The sequence below is a fragment of the Ctenocephalides felis genome, unplaced genomic scaffold (assembly GCF_003426905.1).
Source record: "Ctenocephalides felis isolate EL2017-DRISC unplaced genomic scaffold, ASM342690v1 CF-g0.4_SCAFFOLD_02382, whole genome shotgun sequence".
Classification (NCBI taxonomy): domain Eukaryota; kingdom Metazoa; phylum Arthropoda; class Insecta; order Siphonaptera; family Pulicidae; genus Ctenocephalides; species Ctenocephalides felis.
This window is the reverse complement of record NW_020538536.1, coordinates 127356-149350: the sequence shown is the minus strand read 5'-3', so window position 1 is coordinate 149350 and position 21995 is coordinate 127356. Positions and strand designations below refer to the sequence as shown.

General features: G+C 32.1%; 2 protein-coding genes across 2 annotated transcripts; both read left to right on the top strand.

The window, feature by feature from the left end:
• Window positions 1-313: 313 nt before the first annotated feature.
• Window positions 314-1180, top strand: LOC113380807. Its single transcript, XM_026619885.1, has one exon. The coding sequence runs from the start codon at window positions 314-316 to the stop codon at window positions 1178-1180; it is 867 nt and encodes a 288-aa protein (XP_026475670.1).
• A 1271-nt stretch (window positions 1181-2451) lies between these two features.
• Window positions 2452-3390, top strand: LOC113380806. Its single transcript, XM_026619884.1, has one exon. It carries the CDS (start codon window positions 2452-2454, stop codon window positions 3388-3390), a length of 939 nt encoding a protein of 312 aa, XP_026475669.1.
• The last annotated feature ends 18605 nt before the right edge of the window (window positions 3391-21995 follow it).

The window sequence follows — 21995 nt, the reverse complement described above, 5'->3', positions numbered from 1 at the left end:
CGTTTTAAGGCTAATACAGAATTGTTCAAAGAATATAAAAACTTCATAGTTGAATATCTAAAGTTAGATCATATGAGAGGTTAATGAATTTCGAGAACCAACAAACGCTTATTATTTGCCTCATCATCCGGTGATTAAAAAGGAAAGCTTAACCACCAAGCTGAGGGTGGTATTTGACGCCTCATGTAAGACAAGTAACGGTCGGTCCCTCAATGACTTACAAGCAGTAGGGCCGACGATACAAAAGGATATCTTTTCCATTCTCTTAAGATTTAGACGGCACAAGTACGCTTTGACAGCTGATATCGAAAAGATGTATCGGCAAGTTATAATTCACAAGGATGATAGGAAGTTTCAGAGAATATTTTGGCGCGATAATTCTAATGATTCTATAAAATGTTTCGAATTAAATACGGTAACGTACGGTACAGCATCTGCTCCATTTTTGGCCATAAGATGTCTTGAACAATTGTGCAAGGAAAATTATGAAACTTACCCCATTGAATGCGAAATAATTAGAAAGGATTTCTATGTAGATGATCTAATTACCGGAGCAGATACTCTACCGCAGTTAAAAACTATAAAGCAAAATTTATTGAAGATTTTAAATCAAGCCAAATTTAATCTACGAAAATTTAATAGCAATCACGTAGCCTTTCAAAGTGAAGATTATATCGTAAATTTCAGCGAGAAACAAATTAAAACTTTAGGGATGGTATGGAATTCGTACTCTGATAAATTTGCATATACAACAGACAGCATCACTATAAGTAATAAAATCAGTAAGAGGACAATATTAGCCACTACGGCTCAAATTTATGATCCATTAGGCCTGTTAGCGCCAGTAGTTATAATTCCAAAATTAATCATGCAAGAGTTATGGAAGTGCAAATTATCATGGGACGTAGAAGTACCATCAAAAATAACCAAAACATGGTCACAATTTTGTAATAATTTAAAATTTATCAATAACATCAATATTAATAGACATATGTATTTGCACCATCCTATCATTTGTGAATTACACGGATTTGCCGATGCATCTGAAAGCGCCTACGGTGTTTGTGTATACATAAAAACTATTAATAATAACATGGATTGCTCAGTACATATTGCAGCGGCAAAATCGCGGGTTGCTCCGTTACGAAACATCACATTGCCGCAGACAGCATCACTATAAGTAATAAAATCAGTAAGAGGACAATATTAGCCACTACGGCTCAAATTTATGATCCATTAGGCCTGTTAGCGCCAGTAGTTATAATTCCAAAATTAATCATGCAAGAGTTATGGAAGTGCAAATTATCATGGGACGAAGAAGTACCATCAAAAATAACCAAAACATGGTCACAATTTTGTAATAATTTAAAATTTATCAATAACATCAATATTAATAGACATATGTATTTGCACCATCCTATCATTTGTGAATTACACGGATTTGCCGATGCATCTGAAAGCGCCTACGGTGCTTGTGTATACATAAAAACTATTAATAACTAGCAAACCCGACGAACTCCGGTTCGCCACCAGATGGTTTCGTGAGAAAGATGAAGAAATTTTTTGTTTGTTTTATATTTGAAAAGAAAAAAATTGATTTTATTATACAACAGTAATGAATTTATTTCGATTACAAAAATGAATTGTTTTTTAGTTGAACTTCTCAAAGTAAATGAAAGTGAATCCGTAAATTATCCGTTTCATTGAAGTGCTCTTTGGTAAACCAAATTTTTTGGTTTTTGGTCTGACGTTAACTCAAACAAAGCGGATGGTTTTCCAACTCGTGAACAGGCAACGTATAACTGCCCATGTGAAAAACAATGATTTTCTAAATAATCTATTTGAAATTTATCCCGCAAACACTAAGCGATTGGCCTTGCGACTTGTTATTGCGAACGCAAAGCGAACTGGAAATTGCAATCGTTTGAAGTCAAACGGAAGACCAGTCGGAATCATTGGTATGTCACCAAATCGCCAGCAATTTTTGATTGAATGGTGAAATTCAGTGCGTGTACATCATTATTCTTTGCGGCAAGAATTGCTCGTTAACTTAACCAAGCATAATTCTGATAACTCTCACTAACGTCATTATTTGAATTTTTAATTACGGTGCGTGAAGTTCCAGCAACTTGCATTAAAGCACGATGCCATGCACAACTAATTTTCTTAGCTATAAACCTTGTGGAGCCCGAGACCTTTCCGATGAATGCAAAATTGTCGAAATCGGTTCGTGCGTTCTGGAGTTATTTCGTCAGGAAGGAAAACCCGACTTATTTTTATATATATATAGAAGATAACATGGATTGCTCAGTACATATTGCAGCGGCAAAATCGCGGGTTGCTCCGTTACGAAACATCACATTGCCGCGTTCAGAATTATGCGCGGCTCATTTATTATCAAAATTAGTTAATAAAGTTAAAGATAATTTAGAAATTTCCATTAATCGCGAAATGCTTTGGAGCGATTCAAAAATAGTACTAGCATGGATTAAATCGCCTTCCCACAAGTGGAAAACGTTTGTTGCTAATAGGGTTTCGGAGATCCAAACCAATACGGATCCAAACAATTGGTACCATGTTAGATCAGAAGATAATCCTGCCGATTTAATTTCGCGAGGAATGTTACCGGAAGTATTAATTAATTCAGATTTGTGGTGGTTCGATCCATCTTGGTTGAATACCACTGACAAACTTTCTTTTGGCGCAGATTTCATATCAGAAACCGAAGAAGAAATTAAACATGTTTCGTTAACAGTAATAGAACAAACCACAACTAATATATTTAATATGTATTCATCATATACAAAGTTAGTTAGGGTCATTGGATATTGTGTTCGGTTCCTTAAAAATTGCAAGAACAAGGCCAAGAACAAGGGCGACTGTATCCACGGTGAATTAAAAACCACCGAAATTAATGATGCTCGCGTAAGATTAATTAAATTAGCACAACATGAAAGATTCAAAAATGAAATAGAGTCTCTATCAAACCACGAGCCAATAAAAACTAAATCAGATTTAAAATCTCTCAACCCATTTTTAGACGAAAACGGTATTTTGAGAGTTGGCGGTAAGTTGTCTGACTTAGGTTACGATAAGCGTCACCCAATGGTTCTACCTAAAAATCATGCACTTTCATCATTGATTGCCAGATATGAACATATAAAATCTTTTCATTCTGGAGCGCAACACTTGTTACATACGCTCAGAGAGACATACTGGCCAATCAACGGTAGAAATTTGTGTAAAGGTATTATACGAAGATGCGTTATCTGCTTCAAGGTTAATCCTACTTCTACTTCCCCATTAATGGGCGATTTACCAAAAAACCACGTCACTCCCCATTTGCCATTCACGAATTGCGGCGTGGACTTTAAGATCCGATTATGTTGAGAGATCGTCGTACTAGAGGGTATAAAAAAATTAAAGGGTATATATGCCTAGTTATTTGTTTAGTTCGCGAGCCATTCATTTAGAACTAGTATCGGATTTAACATCAGAATGCAGAATTTTTTCAGACGACATCGCACGATTCGGGGAAAACCCACTCGGGGAAAACATTTATTCAGACAACGGAACAAATTTTGTCGGGGCATCGTCGGAAATTAAAATTTTTAGACGAAAATGGTATTTTGAGAGTGGCGGTAAGTTGTCTGACTTAGGTTACGATAAGCGTCACCCAATGGTTCTACCTAAAAATCATGCACTTTCATCATTGATTGCCAGATATGAACATATAAAATCTTTTCATTCTGGAGCGCAACACTTGTTACATACGCTCAGAGAGACATACGGCCAATCAACGGTAGAAATTTGTGTAAAGGTATTATACGAAGATGCGTTATCTGCTTCAAGGTTAATCCTACTTCTACTTCCCCATTAATGGGCGATTACCAAAAAACCACGTCACTCCCCATTTGCCATTCACGAATTGCGGCGTGGACTTTAAGATCCGATTATGTTGAGAGATCGTCGTACTAGAGGGTATAAAAAAATTAAAGGGTATATATGCCTAGTTATTTGTTTTAGTTCGCGAGCCATTCATTTAGAACTAGTATCGGATTTAACATCAGAATGCTTTTTAGCTACACTCAGACGATTCATCGCACGTCGGGGAAAACCCACTAACATTTATTCAGACAACGGAACAAATTTTGTCGGGGCATCGTCGAAATTAAAAGATTAGCTAATTTTTTGTGCAAAAATAACCTTAGTAATGTTTTGAAATCATTAAGTGACGACGGCATCAATTGGCATTTTATTCCTGCTAAATCACTCCATTTTGGAGGTATTTGGGAAGCCGGTATAAAATCATGTAAGTCGCATTTAAAGCGAATTTTAGGAAATGCATGCCTTACCTTTGAAGATTTCTATAAAATTTTAACACAGATCGAAGCTATTTTAAATTCCAGGCCAATTTCTCCTTTGAGTTCCGATCCTAATGATTTAAATCCATTGACTCCTGGCCATTTTTTAATTGGCAAATCCTCTTACGGGCGGGGCTAATATTGTTAATCCTAATTTTTAATAATTTTTATTTAGTATAAGTTCAGAGCTCAGCATAGAAAGACTAACTATCTGATGCCCTTATATTCAATATATTCTTTTTTATATAATAAACATACTAATATTAAAATGTCGCATTTTATTTATTTAATCACACCGATCACACCAGCAGTTCCATTATAGAACAAATTAAAAGTGTAGTGGTTAGAATAAGTAAACGACAACACCGGTTTAGACGTAGAAGTAATTTTTAAGCTTCGCGCCTTAACATAGCCTAAAGAAAGAAGATACAACCTCGATGAAAAAACACTGGGGATCGCATTGTACAAACAGAGTCCATCCTGTTACAAATATTGGAGGTCCTTTTTATCTTTACCTTTTTACCTTTACCTTACCTTTTTCTAGTCCTTGGCTAATATTCCGATCAGCTCTGGTATCAATAAAACTTTCGTGGAGACTTTGCGTACTTCTGTTCTGAATATGGATCCATCTAATAGAAACTGTGTTCTGATGTTTGACGAAATAAGCATTTCTGCAGGCATTGATTATGACGAGAGTAAGGATAACATAACAGGCTTCAAGGAGGTTTCAGAAAGGAGATCAAAGTTTGCGGACCATGCTTTAGTATTCATGAATAAAGGCATTCGTGGCCACTTTAAAACATCAGAGGCATTACACTTTGTTGAAAGTAGTGTCAAAAGCGCTGAACTTAAAGTTTGTATAAGAGACGATATATCAAGCCTGCAGGAAATTGGTCTCAATGTTGTAGTCACTGTATGTGATCAGCATGCTACAAATGTTGCCGCAATCAACTTGTTGCTTAACGAGACAAGAGCACAGTTTCTCAAAGAAGATAGAAGTTGCAAACTTCAAGGCTTTCTTGTTGGTGATCAGGAAATCATACCACTTTATGATTCGCCACATATGTTGAAATGTTTGAGAAACAGCTTTTCATCATATGATGTCACTTTTATTCAACGTAATCAACAAAAAAGGCATTCGGAAGCCATATAATAAAGATATTCGAAATTAATTCAGAGTTGCCCAATTTCCGCATGTGCTAGAAGTTACGAGCACATAACGTGTATCCTGACAAAATGAGGAAGATTAGAGTGAAGGATGCTGCAGTGGTGTTCTCTTATAGCGTTTCTTCAATGATGCACAGATATGCTACTAAGCAGTGTGAGTAAATGAAAATAATGTAAAATATATTTAATCGCATTTATAATTCAACCTCTTTTAATCGTATTCTAGATGATAATTTTCCTCAAGAAGGTACTGGGACTGTCGATTTTCTGAAATTCATAGAAGAGCTGTTTGACAGTGTAAATGAAACAGCCTCCAGATCTGCCAGTGACTATAAACCTCTAGGGCCTAGGTCTAGGCAGTGCTTTTACAGGTAAGTCTAAGCATTTAGTATTTTGGAAGGAAGCTAGACATGTTTCAAAAAGCATATGCTTCTATAAGAAAGACAAGAGAGTTAAACACCAACACAACCAAACACCACCAACTATTCAAAATTTTTTTTTAGAGCATTGGTTTCGAATATTTTGGCAGAAAATAAAGTGTCCGGAAATTAAATTTTTGTCAACTCGTAATTTTAATTAAGACCCTCTTGAAATTTTTTTGGTATATAGACATGATAAAACATGCATAGATGGATCTCATGGTGCAAATTCTTATTGATTTAGTAGAACATGATGTGCTAGAAGAAGATGCATCTTTATGGTCATAATGACTATAGTGCAGGCCACTATTTTAAATGAATATAGACATGATTGCATAGATGGATCTCATGGTGCAAATTCTTATTGATTTAACCTGCATACTCTTCTTGTGATTGATGAGTTTGGGGTAGGTTATCCCGTAGCATTTTGTTTCACCAATCGGCAAGACAAAACTGTATTTAAATTATTTTTTGAGAAAATTTGTAGTTCAATAGTAGTAAAGTAAAAAAAATTGTCACCTTAATTGCCTGCATATTACAAGGCATGGTCATCTGTCATGACTTCGACAAACAACCATTTACTTTGTTCATGGCATGTACCAAGAAGCTGGAAAAGGGCATTTAATGCAAAAGTTAAAAATACTCAAAAGCATACAATCGCTTTCAACATCAAATTAATAATTCTTGCAATACTATGTGAGAGTGATTTTTGAACAATGTTTATAGAAAGTTATCATATCAATAAATTAAAGAGCATATTTTAGGACGCAAATGCTGCAGGCGGCTGGACAGAGCAGTATTTTAAATGTTGAAAAGAATTTCACCAGAGAACCGAAAAAAATAAATGTACACCGGTAACATCAGTTCCGTCGGAGCGCCTATATACGAAGGCTGGCATGATAACAATATAGAAATGGCTCTTCGAAACACCAATATTAATTTCGAAAACAATATGTCTGTTAAAAATTATCTCAGTGTTTTAAAGAATGATAAATTGTATGTCGCTGAAAAATTCAAGAGTAATATGCAAACATATATTCGAGTGCACTAGTATGCGTTACTTTACTACTTTCGAAACAATAATGTCTAAAACAATATGTCTGTTAAAAATTATCTCAGTATTTTAAAGAATGATAAATTGTACGTCGCTGAAACATTCAAGAGTAATATGCAAACATATATTCGAATGCACTAGTATGCGTTACTTTCGAATGCTTATGTTTCAAGAATTTGGTTCGATGTACTTACTTTTACTAAAAATATTCCTAATCATGTTATTATCAATATTATTTATATCATAGTTGTTATTGATATTATTATTTATGAATATAGGATAAAATCTAAGACGCCTAACGTAGATTTAGAGCAAGCTTAATTCTAACTATATATATATATATATATATATATATATATATATATATTTCGTTCAAAAATTCAGTGGAAACTAAAAATAAAATAGTAAATAGTACTTTAATTAGTTAATCTTGAAATTGAAAAATTTTAATAACTTTAGTTTCCACTAAATGAAGGCTAAAATTATAGTCGAAACGTATGGATTTAAAATAAATTTTTGAAAGAAATTCATGTTTTATTGATGTTATGCCCGATTATTAGACTTTGTTAATACATATGTCGACATCAAATTCAGAATCATACAATATATAATATATATATATATATATATATATATATATATATATATAATCCTTTAACTCAAAGAAAAATATAGAGTACAAAGACATCCTGAGAGATATTAGAGATTGCAAAATCTTTTTAAAAAATAATCCTGATTTGTTAGTAACTAGAGCCGATAAACGTAACGTCACAGTTATTGTAGATAGACACACATATTTGGAAAAAGTCTCAAGTTTAGTATCCGATACCAATACTTACTCTCCAATTATTTCTGATCCGACAGAACGCATTAACCGTTCTCTTCACAAATTAATCAACAACCTAGTGTCCCATAAACAAATTTCAAAAGACCTTTCATCCACTTTAAAAAATTTACATCCCTATAATCCCAAACTTTATGGCATCCCTAAAATTCACAAACAAGACGTTCCTTTCAGACCCATAGTCGCTGACATAAATTCTCCTCTGTCCAAATTCTCAAAATTTCTAAGTAATATACTCTCCATCATAACTGTCCAATCCCATCATTTCATAAAAAATTCCTTTGAATTTGTAAATAAATTAAATAATATAGTCTTACCCCACGAAACCCTATTAGTGAGTCTAGATGTTGTATCCCTTTTCACCAACGTCCCCTTACAATTAATGTTAGATGCTATAACAGCTAGATGGGATGAAATCTCTTACCATACTACATTTTCATTACATTGGTTTTTAGAATCGATCAAATTCATAATCACGAACACATATTTTGAATTCAATGACCATTTTTATCTTCAAATTTTTGGCACTCCCATGGGCTCTTCTATATCCCCTAGCCCTAGCCGAATTATCTTTACAACATTTAGAAACTAGAGTCTTTAATTCCATCAACATAGATATCTATTTTTATTACAGATATGTTGATGACATTATCACTTGTATACCTACTCAAAATTTTGACTTGTTGCTTCATTCTTTCAATTCGTTTAATAAACACATTCAGTTCACTTTTGAAAAAGAACAAAATAACTCTATCAGCTTCTTGGATGTCAAAATCATTAAAAGCACAGACAACCGCATTATCACTAACTGGTACCAAAACCTACTTGGTCAGGTAGGTACTTAAATTTTCACTCTTACCACCCCTCTAACATGAAAATAGGTACTATCATTAATCTTGTAGACCACGCTATCCTCCTTTCTAACGAACAATTTTGGACCTCAAATTTAGATTTAATTTTCAAAACCCTTACACAAAATTCCTATCCCCCACATCTTATAAAATCCGTCACAAACAATAGACTCACTTTTTTAAAAAACAAAATAACTAACCCCAACCTAAGTTTAATTTCCACAAAAGATAATAATTTTGAAGCCTTCCATTACATCAAAGAACTTTATCCGATGTGGAAAAAACTTTTTTACAACGCAAATCTCCGTTTAGTATGCAACATCGATCTAACTCTCAACTCCCTCTTCTCAAATTTAAAGCCGCGCACTAGTTTAGAACGAGTATCCAATGTGGTCTATAAAATATCTTGCAATGACTGTGATTCCACCTATATTGGCGAAACAGGACAGAACCTTATCAAACGATTGAAACAACACGATAATAATTCAAAAAACAAAAACCAAGGGCAAACAATGATCACAGAACATTTAAAACTAAATAACCATACTTTCAATTTTTATGACGCAAAGGTTCTTCATCACGAATCGAAAGTCTCACAAAGGCGCTTTTCAGAATCGGCCTATATTTTTTTGAATAGAAATTATTGTTTAAACAAACGTACAGACACCAGCTTCATTTGCGAAAATTACCAATTTGTTCTAAATAATGTTTCCCAATTCATATCGAATACCTAACACCACGGTGTACACAGCACTATCACGCACACTTGCATAGCGCGCCAAGACGTTGGGTCAAACGCAAGCACATGTGGTTTGTTTTTTCTAAAAATTTTGACTTCCATCTCGGACACTTACAATAATATTATTCTGTATGGCACTGGCCTCGGATGCACATGTATTACGTATAATATTTTATTTATTAATCACTTTTTATCTTTTATTCTTTTTAATAAAAAAAGAAATTACTGACAGTTAGTGCTTGTCTTTAATTATTAATCTGTACAAGTTATATTAATATGTGTTAGTGATAATATAAATAATTCAAGTAAGTAATGTTTTATGCAATTCTCTTTAGTTAAAACTTTTCTTTTTACTATTGCTTATGTATATTTAATTTGTAACGTTACTTTCTGTTTTTTTTTTTCTTTTTTTAAATTGTAGAACCACTGAGGATGACGCAGAATTTTACGTCGAAACGTATGGAAAAATAATAATGTTTTGAAAAAAAATCTTTACTTTACTTTTTTTACTTGATGTTACGCCCTCCAAGAAATCTATCATACATTTCAACATCAAATTTAAACATTTTCAACATATATATATATATATATATATATATATATATATATATATATATATATATATATATATATATATATGAGTGAGTTCTTGAGGGCGATACATCAAACAAAGATATATATATATATATATATATATATATATATATATATATATTTCAGATGATTATTTTTTGGATATTTTTTATGAAATTTTATATTTTTTTACATATATTAGACATATAGCATTTTTTATACAATTTGATAGATTTTTATGGCTATGATTATTGATTTTTTTACAAAGTTTAAGAGCATTTCAATGCCAATTACAAAATTATTGATATTTATCATAATACATTTAGTAATCAAATCGTTGAAATTATAATATGGCTGTGATTTCGGATATATGCTCCCTCGAAAAAGTAAATTTGATACCTTGCATATAGCATGAAAAATCTAAACTCTGTCGCCTTGCATTTTCTAGATCCTTAAATCCACGACGTTTTAAGATACAAGATATAATAGTGTGACTTAGAGCGCATGAAAGACTCCGATTTTTTACCCAAGAATTTAATAGTGAAATTAAAGAAAAATTTTTTATACAAAAGTTCGCATGAAATTGAAAAAAAAAGTGGTGCACATGTGGAAGACATTCTTTTTCCGAAATTTAAAATTCAAATATATAAAAAATAAAATATTCAACTTGAGTTTACATGGTACAAGCAACGACATGAAAAAGCATACTTAGATAAAATATGGATCGAAAATTTGAGTATTACAAACATTGAAACGTATTTGGAACTAAAAAAATATAAATGAAGTATTTTCGTTTCTAGTAAAGAAATAAAAACTTAACCAATTACAAAATACGCAGTCTCTTGTATGTTCAAAAATAAATCTTATGCAACGTTAAATATGTATAGCTTTAATATAATGGCAAAATAAAAAAATGGAACTAAAATTATAAGAAACAAGTTTTACTTTTATTATAGCGATAGTATGTGCTATTAGTAACTATAATTATATTATTAATGATTTATATAATTTTACATTCATTTTCACCGAGAATTTTCACCAGAGATCAGTTAAGTCAGTCGAAGGTCCCAAGATTTTACAATCACAATTGAATTGGACAAATCAATCTTCACGACCTTGAATAATTTATATAAGTATTGAAATATCTTCGTTTGCCAATAGATTATAGCATTTTATACACGGTTACGATTTGCGTACAAATTAAAACAATCCTCTTGATTTGAACCTTTAAGCGAATATTATTTATTGTGATGTCACTTCCTTCTTCGACTAAACTAAGGATAGTTATACCATTTGATCCATGATTAAGAAATCCGTACAAATTAAAACTATGTTTCTGATTAATTATGCATGGCGATGAAGATCTACAAGCTAATACTATTTATTGTGATTGCACATTTTCTAAATATCTCAAAATTATTAAATGTGTCAAAATTACTTCTGTGACTGAATTATAGATATCATTTTATTTAACATTCGGTAATGATATTCGAAGAAAAATAATCTAGTAGCCAAATAGATCCAAAATTAAATAAAAAAAATGTTGAAGTATGAAGTATGAAGTATTCATACTTTGCATCCGCTTCAAATTTGAAATTTGGTTAATAATGTAAACCCAGGGCGGTTTCTTCTGTTTGGTTGAAAACTACTTTGAGTAGTTCACAATCATAAAGACATAAATGTCCTTGACTGAATTAGAACTAACTTCTATTTGGATTTTTCAAATAGTTTGGCACAGTAAAGCCATCGAATCATTGAAATCACAATGATCATTATAAATCAAATTTCCTTTTTCATTGTCATGTGTGATTTTTCAACAAATAGACCAAGAAAATTGTAGTGTAAATGAATCATAATTACTGACACTATCGAAATCAAAATTGTATATGAAATACCGTGTATTATACACTAAATCCTCGTGTTATGCATTTGTCTCAATCAAAGTTAATTCCTTCCATGACATGTTATATGCTCATGTTATTTTACGTAAGAGCAAACCTATGCTCTATTCAAATATTCATATCGTCTGTCATATTGAAATGAGTAATTATAGTAAATATTAATCATATTGCTTACTATCTTGTTTCACTTCTAAAAATACTTAATTGTTTTGGTTCCAATAGATTCGCAATTTCGTTATTATATTATTGTTGAACCTCAATAACAGTGCTTTTACTTCAATTCAGTCATTATCTCTCGTTTCATGTACGTGATAATTTTTCATTTCATTTATAATACTCCTATTACCATAATCTATCATCTTAACATTTCCTATAATTTTCTGTATTATTAATTTTATTTTCTTTTCTTAATTATTTATTTTATTTCCAAATTTGTTTTGTTAGCATTCAACAAATAAAGTTTCTTCGTGACTGCTAAATATTTTAACTAATTTTACATATTCAAACACTAAATCACACATTATTTAGTTTTATTATCATTGATTTCGAAAAAAATCACAATTCAAGAAAACTACCGACAAATTTACAATAAATTACATATACTGATACTAACGCGTTTGATTTTTTAGATTTATTTTTGCTTAACAAGAAACTCATGAGCAAATAAAATTATATGTAATATAGTAGCACACGTAACTAAACAACTCTATCATTCGGACGATTTAAAAGATAATTTTAAAAATGTCACATTCTAATAATTTTCTAGATTTACTAAAACACGAGTTATGCTTTTTATGTAGTGGATTGGCATGCAACACTCTACCAAATAGAAATAAGAAATTTGAATATGAGAATATTTGAATATTCTTTAAATTCAAGATGTATAACTTGATGTTGCATTCTATAATACTAGTATTCTATTGATATGTTTTGGATTTTGAGTTCTCTACATGGTGCACCACTAGTACTACAACCTGGTAATACTTTAATTGCAAGTATTACCTTGATAAGATTTCCATTATAAAAATTGATATAAGACAAATAATGAAATTGTTCGCGCCAAACACGCAGCCTACATAGGATGTCGTAATTTACGATAAGGAGAATAAATGTGGTCATATACCTTGTTCGTGGGCTCTCAATGCCCAGGAAACAAACTATTTCTCCATTGAAGGTTCATAAGGGTGTAAGCCCCTTCCTGATACTGTGAAATACAAAAATTGTCACGGGGAGATGTGTAGCTACATCTTCAAATTATAAACTAATAAAAGTATATGAAGCGAGGGCAGAGTTCACATCCTGTGTTGATAGTGAACAGGAGAAAAACGAACAAATAGAGGTTGGCCCCAATATAGAGAAAGGTACATTATTTAATATCTTTATATCATATCATTCAACAAAAAATCATGTTAATATTTATTGCAGAACTGATATGTGAAATAGAACATGGAGAAGTAGAGGAGAGCCCCAATATGGAGATGGGTACATTATTTAAAATTTATATATTTAAACTATTTATTAAAATCTTTTAATTTCCAATAAAAAAATTCATTCGTCTCAATAGATATGTCGCAGAGGAGGTGCAAAGAATTAATAAACAAAATACAAATTTACGGGACAAATTTCAGCAGGGCATCAAATGTGCTGAAAAATTCTCTTGTATTCCAGCAACGTTAAATTTAAGGGCAAGTCTTAAATGCCAATTGAGAGATCATACAAAAAACCGAATGGAAGAAAGTTCACATTTGAAGATAAAATTCTCGCATTGACATTTTATAAAAATGTCGCCAAAGGGCTGCTATTTCTGGAGGCAAATATTTATATTGCCGAGTCTTCGAACTTTTAGAAATTTACTGTCGCATATCCCATTACATGTTGGAATTAACGATAAGCTTTTCCAATCATTAGAAGCTGGTATCTCTCGCAAAAGAGATATTTGCAGCAAATATTGTATATTAATGTTCGACGAGAAATCTTTATCTTCTGATTTATCATATGATCAGAAAAAGGATCATATAATAGGATTTGAATAACAGACAAATGGCAGGAAGCTTTTACTTGCAGATCATGCAGTAGTTTTTATGTTGAAGCAAATTAAAGATCGATGGAAGCAGTCTGTTGCTTTTTACTTTTCAGTTGGTGGAGTCAATAGTTCAGATTTAAAAAGACTCATTGTTGATATCTCTCGAAAAATATTTAGTATTGATTTAGAAATTTAGCCACAGTTTGCGACCAATACTCCGCAAACTGTAAACTGTAAAGCTATTAATATGTTATTGACCGTACACGATTATAAAACTAGAGACTGGAACGAAGTGAGTTTTGAAATTGATGGGCACGAAATAATTCCGTTGTTTGACCCACCGCATTTATTACAATGCATGCGCAATAATTTTGCAAAATATAACGTAAAGTTTACTTACTTAGACTAGAAGGAATATGAGCCTTCCTGGTAAGATATTGTAAGCTAGTATGACTATGATGCAAATTGCAGATTGTTCCGGAGATGTTCTTCATTAACTGAACATCATCTCGATTAAAATAAGATGAAGCGGATGAAATTCAGCCTTGCAGCTCAAGTTTTTTCCCAACGCAATGAGGATGGTCTACAGAACTCCGGTTACTTGGAAGCCAATGGAAGTTCTACCACATTTGGAACTGGAGAATTCTTGATTTTTGTGGACTGTTTATTGGAGAGCGTGAATGGATTGACTAAATTGCCAGTACGAGGTAAATTATTTCGTTGTGCTGTTTCTAATCAATCACAGCATATAAAATTTTGGCATAAAGCTAAGAAAGTGTTAAATTCAATACAGTTTATAAAGATAAAAATTTATAAGAGAGTATTAATCCCGCGTACGAGAAATTTTAATCAAGACCCGCTAGAAAACTTTTTTGATTGTATAAGAAGTCAATGTTATTCTAATATAAATCCTAGTTGCCATAATTTTGTTTCCGCTTTCAGAACATTGTTAATAATTTATCATCGCGTCACTCACCTTCATCGAATTGCGAGATGGATATACAAATGGATTACTAACTACTTTTCGAGAATTTTTAAATAATGATTTCTCAGAAGTGAAAAGCTATATATTTTAAAATATTTCATACTAAAATAATCAACAATTATAAAATGTTATTATTTTACTTAAACAGTATAGAATTTTAAAAATTTCACGTTAGCTAATTGATTTGCATGATATTATCTAATTTAGGTAATAAATATTTGTTTCAGAGACCGTATATCAATTTAATGAATTCATTTTTTCTTCATATGGAAGCAAATTTCATAAAAATTCGGGAAACAAGTATCAATTTAAAAATTTTATTAAAACAATTATTAAAAATTAAACAATCGACAGAATAAGTGTAATGAAATAATATAAATATTTGCTCGTAATATATAAAGATTCTTTTAATCGTCGAATCTGTTTAATAAGTCACATATTGTTTTATACGTTTTATTGCAGCAGAATTTAATATTTTAGAAATCATTTTCAAATTTTTTTTTAAAATATTTTTTGGATTTGTATTGCTCGATCGGAGTAGAAAATATGGTTTCTTATTTTGTAGAATCGGTGTAGAAATAAAAATAGTTTTTTTGTAAAATATGCTTTCCGAAATTATTAATCATATGTTATAATATATCTACTTATATTTTTAACTTTGTCTTTTATATAGTTCTATGCATAGACATATTAGATATAGGAAATACGAACACAATATTAGCTTATATTTAAATTATTAGTTATATTTAAATTGTTATTATTAAATATCATTAAAAAAATTACTAGCTTCGAGAAAACAAGTTAGTCAAATAGTTCACTGGCGCTCCTACTATTACAGCTCCACTTGCACGCACTTACACATATAAAGAAACTCTATTGACCATATTCAAAATCGTGGAAAGCGCCTTCAACTAGATGAAAAAAGTTATAAAAGGCCCAAATGCAATTTGGAGGCGTGAGTTGTATAACATTTGTTGAGTTGAGAATATCTAAATAAAAGTTCGGTTACTTGAGTGAAAGCAAAATATAGAATGAATTTCATACAAGGTATTTTTTTATTTATATATATATATATATATATATATATATATATATATATATATTATTATTATAGCTTATTATTGTTTGGCTTTGGTCTCGGATACACTTTTATTTTCCCACGTAACTCACATCACACACGTAACTCAGTCTCCAAACTAACAACATGTTCGTTTGGAATAAGCTTTTTTATAATAAAACATTATTTATTTTAATTTTACAATTTTCAAAATTTTCATAACTTGATGTCTTTTCAATTTTTTATTTCATATTTATTTTTTCGTTACAATTTTGTGTTTTTTTTTACAATTTATTTGTATGCACTGAAGATGGGTCAAATCTAGACCCGAAACGTATGTTCCCTTAATAAAAACATTTTTCAATAAAACTGTTTTTTAATTATTGGATGGATGCCCAAGAAACAATTTTATCATATTATTTCACCATCTGAAGAAAAACCTCTCGCTTTATATATATATATATATATATATATATATATATATATATATATATATATATATATATATATATATATATATTGAATAGATTTGAATTTATTATATCGGTTATTACCGGGCCCGCCTGTAGTGTGCAAATTCAATTACAGATACAATGGAATAAAAAAAAATTACTAATGCTATTCAAAGATTTAGAAGCGTGGGTGAAATCCCGCGCAGTGAAATATTAATTATTTTTACGGATTTGGAGAAGAAATCAAATTGGGAGAAGAGAATTGTGTAAGTAATTTATTTAAATCTACTTTTTTATTCTTTAGGACATGTGCATAATTAAAAAAATGTTATATTTATAGTTTGGATGCTACATCCAAGAGGCCGACCAGAATAAGACCAAATCTTTTCTTAAACATACCGTTGAGCTGTGTGCCGTGTCTGCAGCAAATTATGATATATATTTCTTCTATATTATAGCATATACATACATACTTATACATATATATATATATATATATATATATATATATATATATATATATACGAGGTGTGTTCAAAAAGTACCCAGAATTTTTAAATTTCGCGGGTCTGGAGTGTCTGATTGTCAAATTTTTTTTTATTGTGTTGGTATACATGCCCCTAAAGTATGATGAAATTTTCAGCTATATTCACTGTTTACTTTGTCTGTGGTAGTCGCTAAGGTTCGACGTGTTTTTCTGAGCTCGGCGATTTTTACAATGGAGGAATTGAAAAGTCAAAGAATTTGTATTAAATTTTGCGTAAAAAATGAAATAAAGTGTAACAAAGTGTGTGAAATGTTACAAAAAGCCTATGGTGAGTCTGCTATGAAAAAAAACAAGTGTTTACGAGTGGTATAAGCGTTTCCAAGATGGCCGCGAAGACGTTGAAGATGACGAACGCTCCGGTCGACCCAGCACGTCAACAAACGATGAAAATGTGAAAGAAGTGGAAAAAATGGTTATGAATGATCGCCGAATCACAATTAGAGAAGTTGCTGATGAAGTTGGCATATCAATTGGCTCATGTCATAACATTTTTTCAAATGTTTTGGGCATAAAACGAGTGGCAGCAAAATTCATTCCAAAACTGCTAAATTTTGACCAAAAAAGCAATCGCATGAACATCGCTCAAGAGCTGTTAAATGACGTCAACAACGATCCAAGTTTGCTTGAAAGGGTCATAACTGGTGATGAAACATGGGTGTACGGTTATGATGTCGAAACCAAAGCCCAATCGTCCCAATGGAAGAGCCCAGGTGAGCCAAGACCGAAAAAAGCACGTCAAGTTCGATCGAATGTCAAGGTTTTGCTTACTGTTTTCTTTGATTATAACGGCATAGTGCATCAAGAGTTCTTACCACAAGGTCGTACGGTTAATAAGGAGTATTACCTTGAAGTGATGCGACGTTTGCGTGAAGCAATCCGAAAAAAACGCTCCGATTTATGGAAAAACAATTCATGGCTGTTGCACCACGATAACGCACCTGCTCACTCGTCGTTGCTTGTTCGTAATTTTTTGGCCAAAAACAATACCGTAGTCATGCCCCAAACCTCCATATTCACCAGATATGGCTCCGTGTGACTTTTTCCTATTCCCAAAGTTGAAGAGGCCCATGAAAGGACGGCGGTTTTCCTCGATTGAAGAAATAAAGGCCGAATCGCTGAGAGTGCTCAAGGACATATCAAAAAGTGAATATCAAGGGTGCTTCGAAAATTGGAAAAAACGCTGGCATAAGTGTATTATATCTGGGGGGGACTACTTTGAAGGGGACCACATTAATGTAGACGAATAAATAAATATTTTTTTAAAAAAACGAAAATTCCGGGTACTTTTTGAACAGACCTCGTATATATATATATATATATATATATATATATATATATATATATATATATAAAGGTGATATATTATTTCAAAATCGCGTAAAAACTAAAGTCAAATTGGACCTTTGTGCCTTGTCCTGCTCTACATATATACTTTTTATTAAATTTACTTTAATTCATCGAATGTTACTCGAAACTTTTCAAAAAGCAGGTCAGAGAAGAAATACTTAATTCATTTTCTATCTATCCTCGCAGAAATTTGAAAATTTTGTATAAGCTCAGTAATATTATTTACAATTATACACAAAATCCATTATTACCATATTTTTATAACAGAGTATGACATGAATGCTGTCGGAATTATCTTCAAGAAAATTCAAATAAATTTGCTCCCGGACAACAGAATTATATCACTTATGCCGGTAGACTATGACAATAGTGATGATGTGGGGCTCTTCTTTCATGAAGTTTTTAAGGAGAGGGAAATCCGTATATATTATCATAAGGTTATATTATATGAATACATTGATTGATATATTGAACAATCAGTTATTATAATATTAATAATTATTATTTTAGTCCGATGAAGCAAGTTGGGGGCCCACCGGTCCAGCTTCTACTTCTAGCGAAAGCAGCGTAGACGAAAGCGGCAAAGACCGAGGCAGGAATGAAAATAGCAGCGGCCAGGAAAAAGAAGGCCAAGACCGTGGCAGCAAAAACAATGGCAGCGGCCGGGGTAACTTCTACCGTGGCCGCGGTGACTATCGCAGCGGTCGGCGTGGCGGCGATAACCATCGCGGCGGTCGTCGTGGCAGCAGCGGCGGTCGATATCGCGGCGGCAGAGGCTACCATCGCGGCGGCAGGAGTTACGATTGCGCCATATATATTTATTAAATAAGATATTTTGTTTTAATTAATCTTCATAATATATAATATATAATTTAAGCACTATAATGCAATATAATTATAGATAATTTATATGTGTTTGAGAAAATTTTATTGAAAATCCCAATGCTTAGATTAAATTAGAAGCGTTAACTTTATTTTCGAGATAAATAATTGAACTAATTCTGTCTAAATATCAGAATTTAAAATGCGGTTGATTAAGTCAATTATTTCATCTATCGGAAAGTTCATGCAACTTGCCTTAAGGGGTTAACCACTGTAGTAGCCAAAAAAAAATGTATGTTTTTTTTCGAGCGGAAGGAAAAGTAATAAAATAACGATATTGAAGATAGTTATTTATTGCACTTTAAAGTAACAAAATAAAATGTAATTGTAAAAGAATTAAAAACAGCGGTACCACAGCTATTTCGGCGAGCCGCGTCAAATTGGAAGCGCTCCGCGGCATGCAAAATAACTACTACAATTATTTTTTAATAAAGTTTATTTAAATATACTATTTGAAACCACATTTTAAAGTAAACATCATAGCGGATTTAAATGATAATAATAATATATATTTTATAGGGTTTTGCAGATGCGGAAGTACCCTGAAATGTGTAATACATCAATTAGGTTCTTCAATTAATTTAAATGGCAAATTAAATGAAGGTACTGGAAAATGCGGCAAGAGATATTTGAGAAACCCTATTAGAAAAATAATTGGCGAAGAGTTGCAAAAAAAACCTGTCCACATATATCGGACAGAGAAAGCAGAGGAGCTGATGGTAGAAGGTGATCCTGAGCCTACTCATTTATACAATCCATCCACTCTGCATGTAGCCAAGAGCGAAGTTACCAAATTTAGTTTTGTACATCCGGATCCGATGTTAGCATTATCGATATTGAAGTCGAACTTACATAATATTGGCTTAGACCCAGTATTTGTCCATTACTGGACCAATCTTCAACTTAATGTTTACAAAAAATATTCAAAGCAGAGTAATACCTGCATACATATAGATGCGACAGGTAATGTAATAAAAAAAATTACTCAAACCTGATGGTTCACCTTGTAGAAAAATATTTTTGTAGCATTGCGTTGTTCACTGCCAGAATGGACAATTTCCTGTGAGCCAAATGCTCAGCGAGGCTCATAATGTGAATAATATTGTGATTATATGTGAATAATTGGGTGCGTTTGGGTGCCTTGGCACCCAAAGAAGTGGTTTGTGACGCCTCTCGAGCATTGTTGATCGCAATTGCGCGAGCATTTACAGGTCACCTTAATATAGAAGACTACGCAGATAGTTTTAAAAATTCTATTCCCAAGTGCTTTATCAGGATCGATGTCGCCCACTTTAATAAAAAATATGCTGTGTTTTGTAAAACATCAACAAGCGCGTTAAAATATTTTATTTAGGGGCAATTGGACAATTGATAGTATGTAGAAATATTAAAGATGCGTTAAAAGTGATATTTTAACGTCGATTTTTACAATTGCGTTGTCTGAAACAGATGGAAATTTAGAAAGCGGAACTGAGACCTCTTGCGATGAGCAAAGAAGAAAAACTATTAAAATTATTTACTAACACTGATTTTGAAAATATTGAAAATTTAGAAATTGATGAACAATGCACAGAAGAAAATGTGCTCTTAGATAATGAATGGAGCACTTGGGGTAGATCCATCTTTTCGAATGTCAAATTAATAGTTTAGGCTAATTTGGGTAATAGAGTGAATGCACATTACTGTCCTGAATTGGTCGAACAACTGTTAAAAGATGTAAAACTGCTTACCCTCTGGAGTAATATGTTCAGGGATAAGATTGGTTATGGTCGTGTACCGACTACAAGTGCTCCTGTAGAAGGAGAATTTAAAAAATTAAAATCATTAATATTAAAAAATTCGCATATGCGCATTGATAATTTTTTACGGGAGCATGTGAAATATTTGAGCTGTACACTAAAAATTGTGGACGTCAAATTTATCGAGGAACCCATACTAGTCCCAATTGACGGTAATTGTGTGCAATGCAGAAAAAAGGATAAAATGACAAACGAATGCCAAATTTGCCAAAATTATGGCCACCTCAATTCGAAGTGCTCTATTGTTCTTGACGATTTTGAAGATGAAGCTCGTGTATGTATTGGATGCACAACTTCAAAACAAACAACAACTTATGATTATGATGGTAGACAACGAGAAAATTGGGGTGGACAAGCAGATAGTGCTTGGTCCTTATATCTTGGAAAAATGTCCATATCATAACCGATGCACTATTTAGCAAAAAAGCGCCTAAGCTGCCTATATTAAAAAATGGAAATGATATTAGCTTAAGTACAATAAAAATAAATAAAGTAGAAGATCACCAGATAATAAACACTTGCGCTTTTGACAGCTTGTTCCAAGTGTTACTAGCTGCAGGACAAGACAATAGCCATATTTTAAAATATTTTGAAGTCAATGCCGTCAAAACTGCCTTATTTAAATTAATTATTGATGTCATATCAAATGGCATCACCCAAACATCATACAGGCAGCGGGGTGAATTACTTGCAAAAATATTTAGTGCATCAGGCATAGGGCAGATCAAAATAATAAACTGTGAGAGTAATGTCGAATATTTAGCGGGTGTTCCTTTAAATGAAACTCTGAGCTTCCATGAAACTACTACTTGTAATTTTTTATGTACTCCGCAGTATAAAAAATGGCCTGTTGATTTATTTGGAAACACTAAAATATCCGATGATTTTGACCAAATTATCACACAAATAATAAATCTGAATGAACGTCCATGTATTCGAGATAATTGTTTAGGGACAGAGAAGCAAGTGATTTCCGAAACAGGTGAGTTAT

Excerpts from the sequence above, each read along its gene's own strand:
- LOC113380807 (XM_026619885.1), top strand. The coding sequence starts at position 314 with ATGTATCGGCAAGTTATAATTCACAAGGATGATAGGAAGTTTCAGAGA.
- LOC113380806 (XM_026619884.1), top strand. The coding sequence starts at position 2,452 with ATGCTTTGGAGCGATTCAAAAATAGTACTAGCATGGATTAAATCGCCT.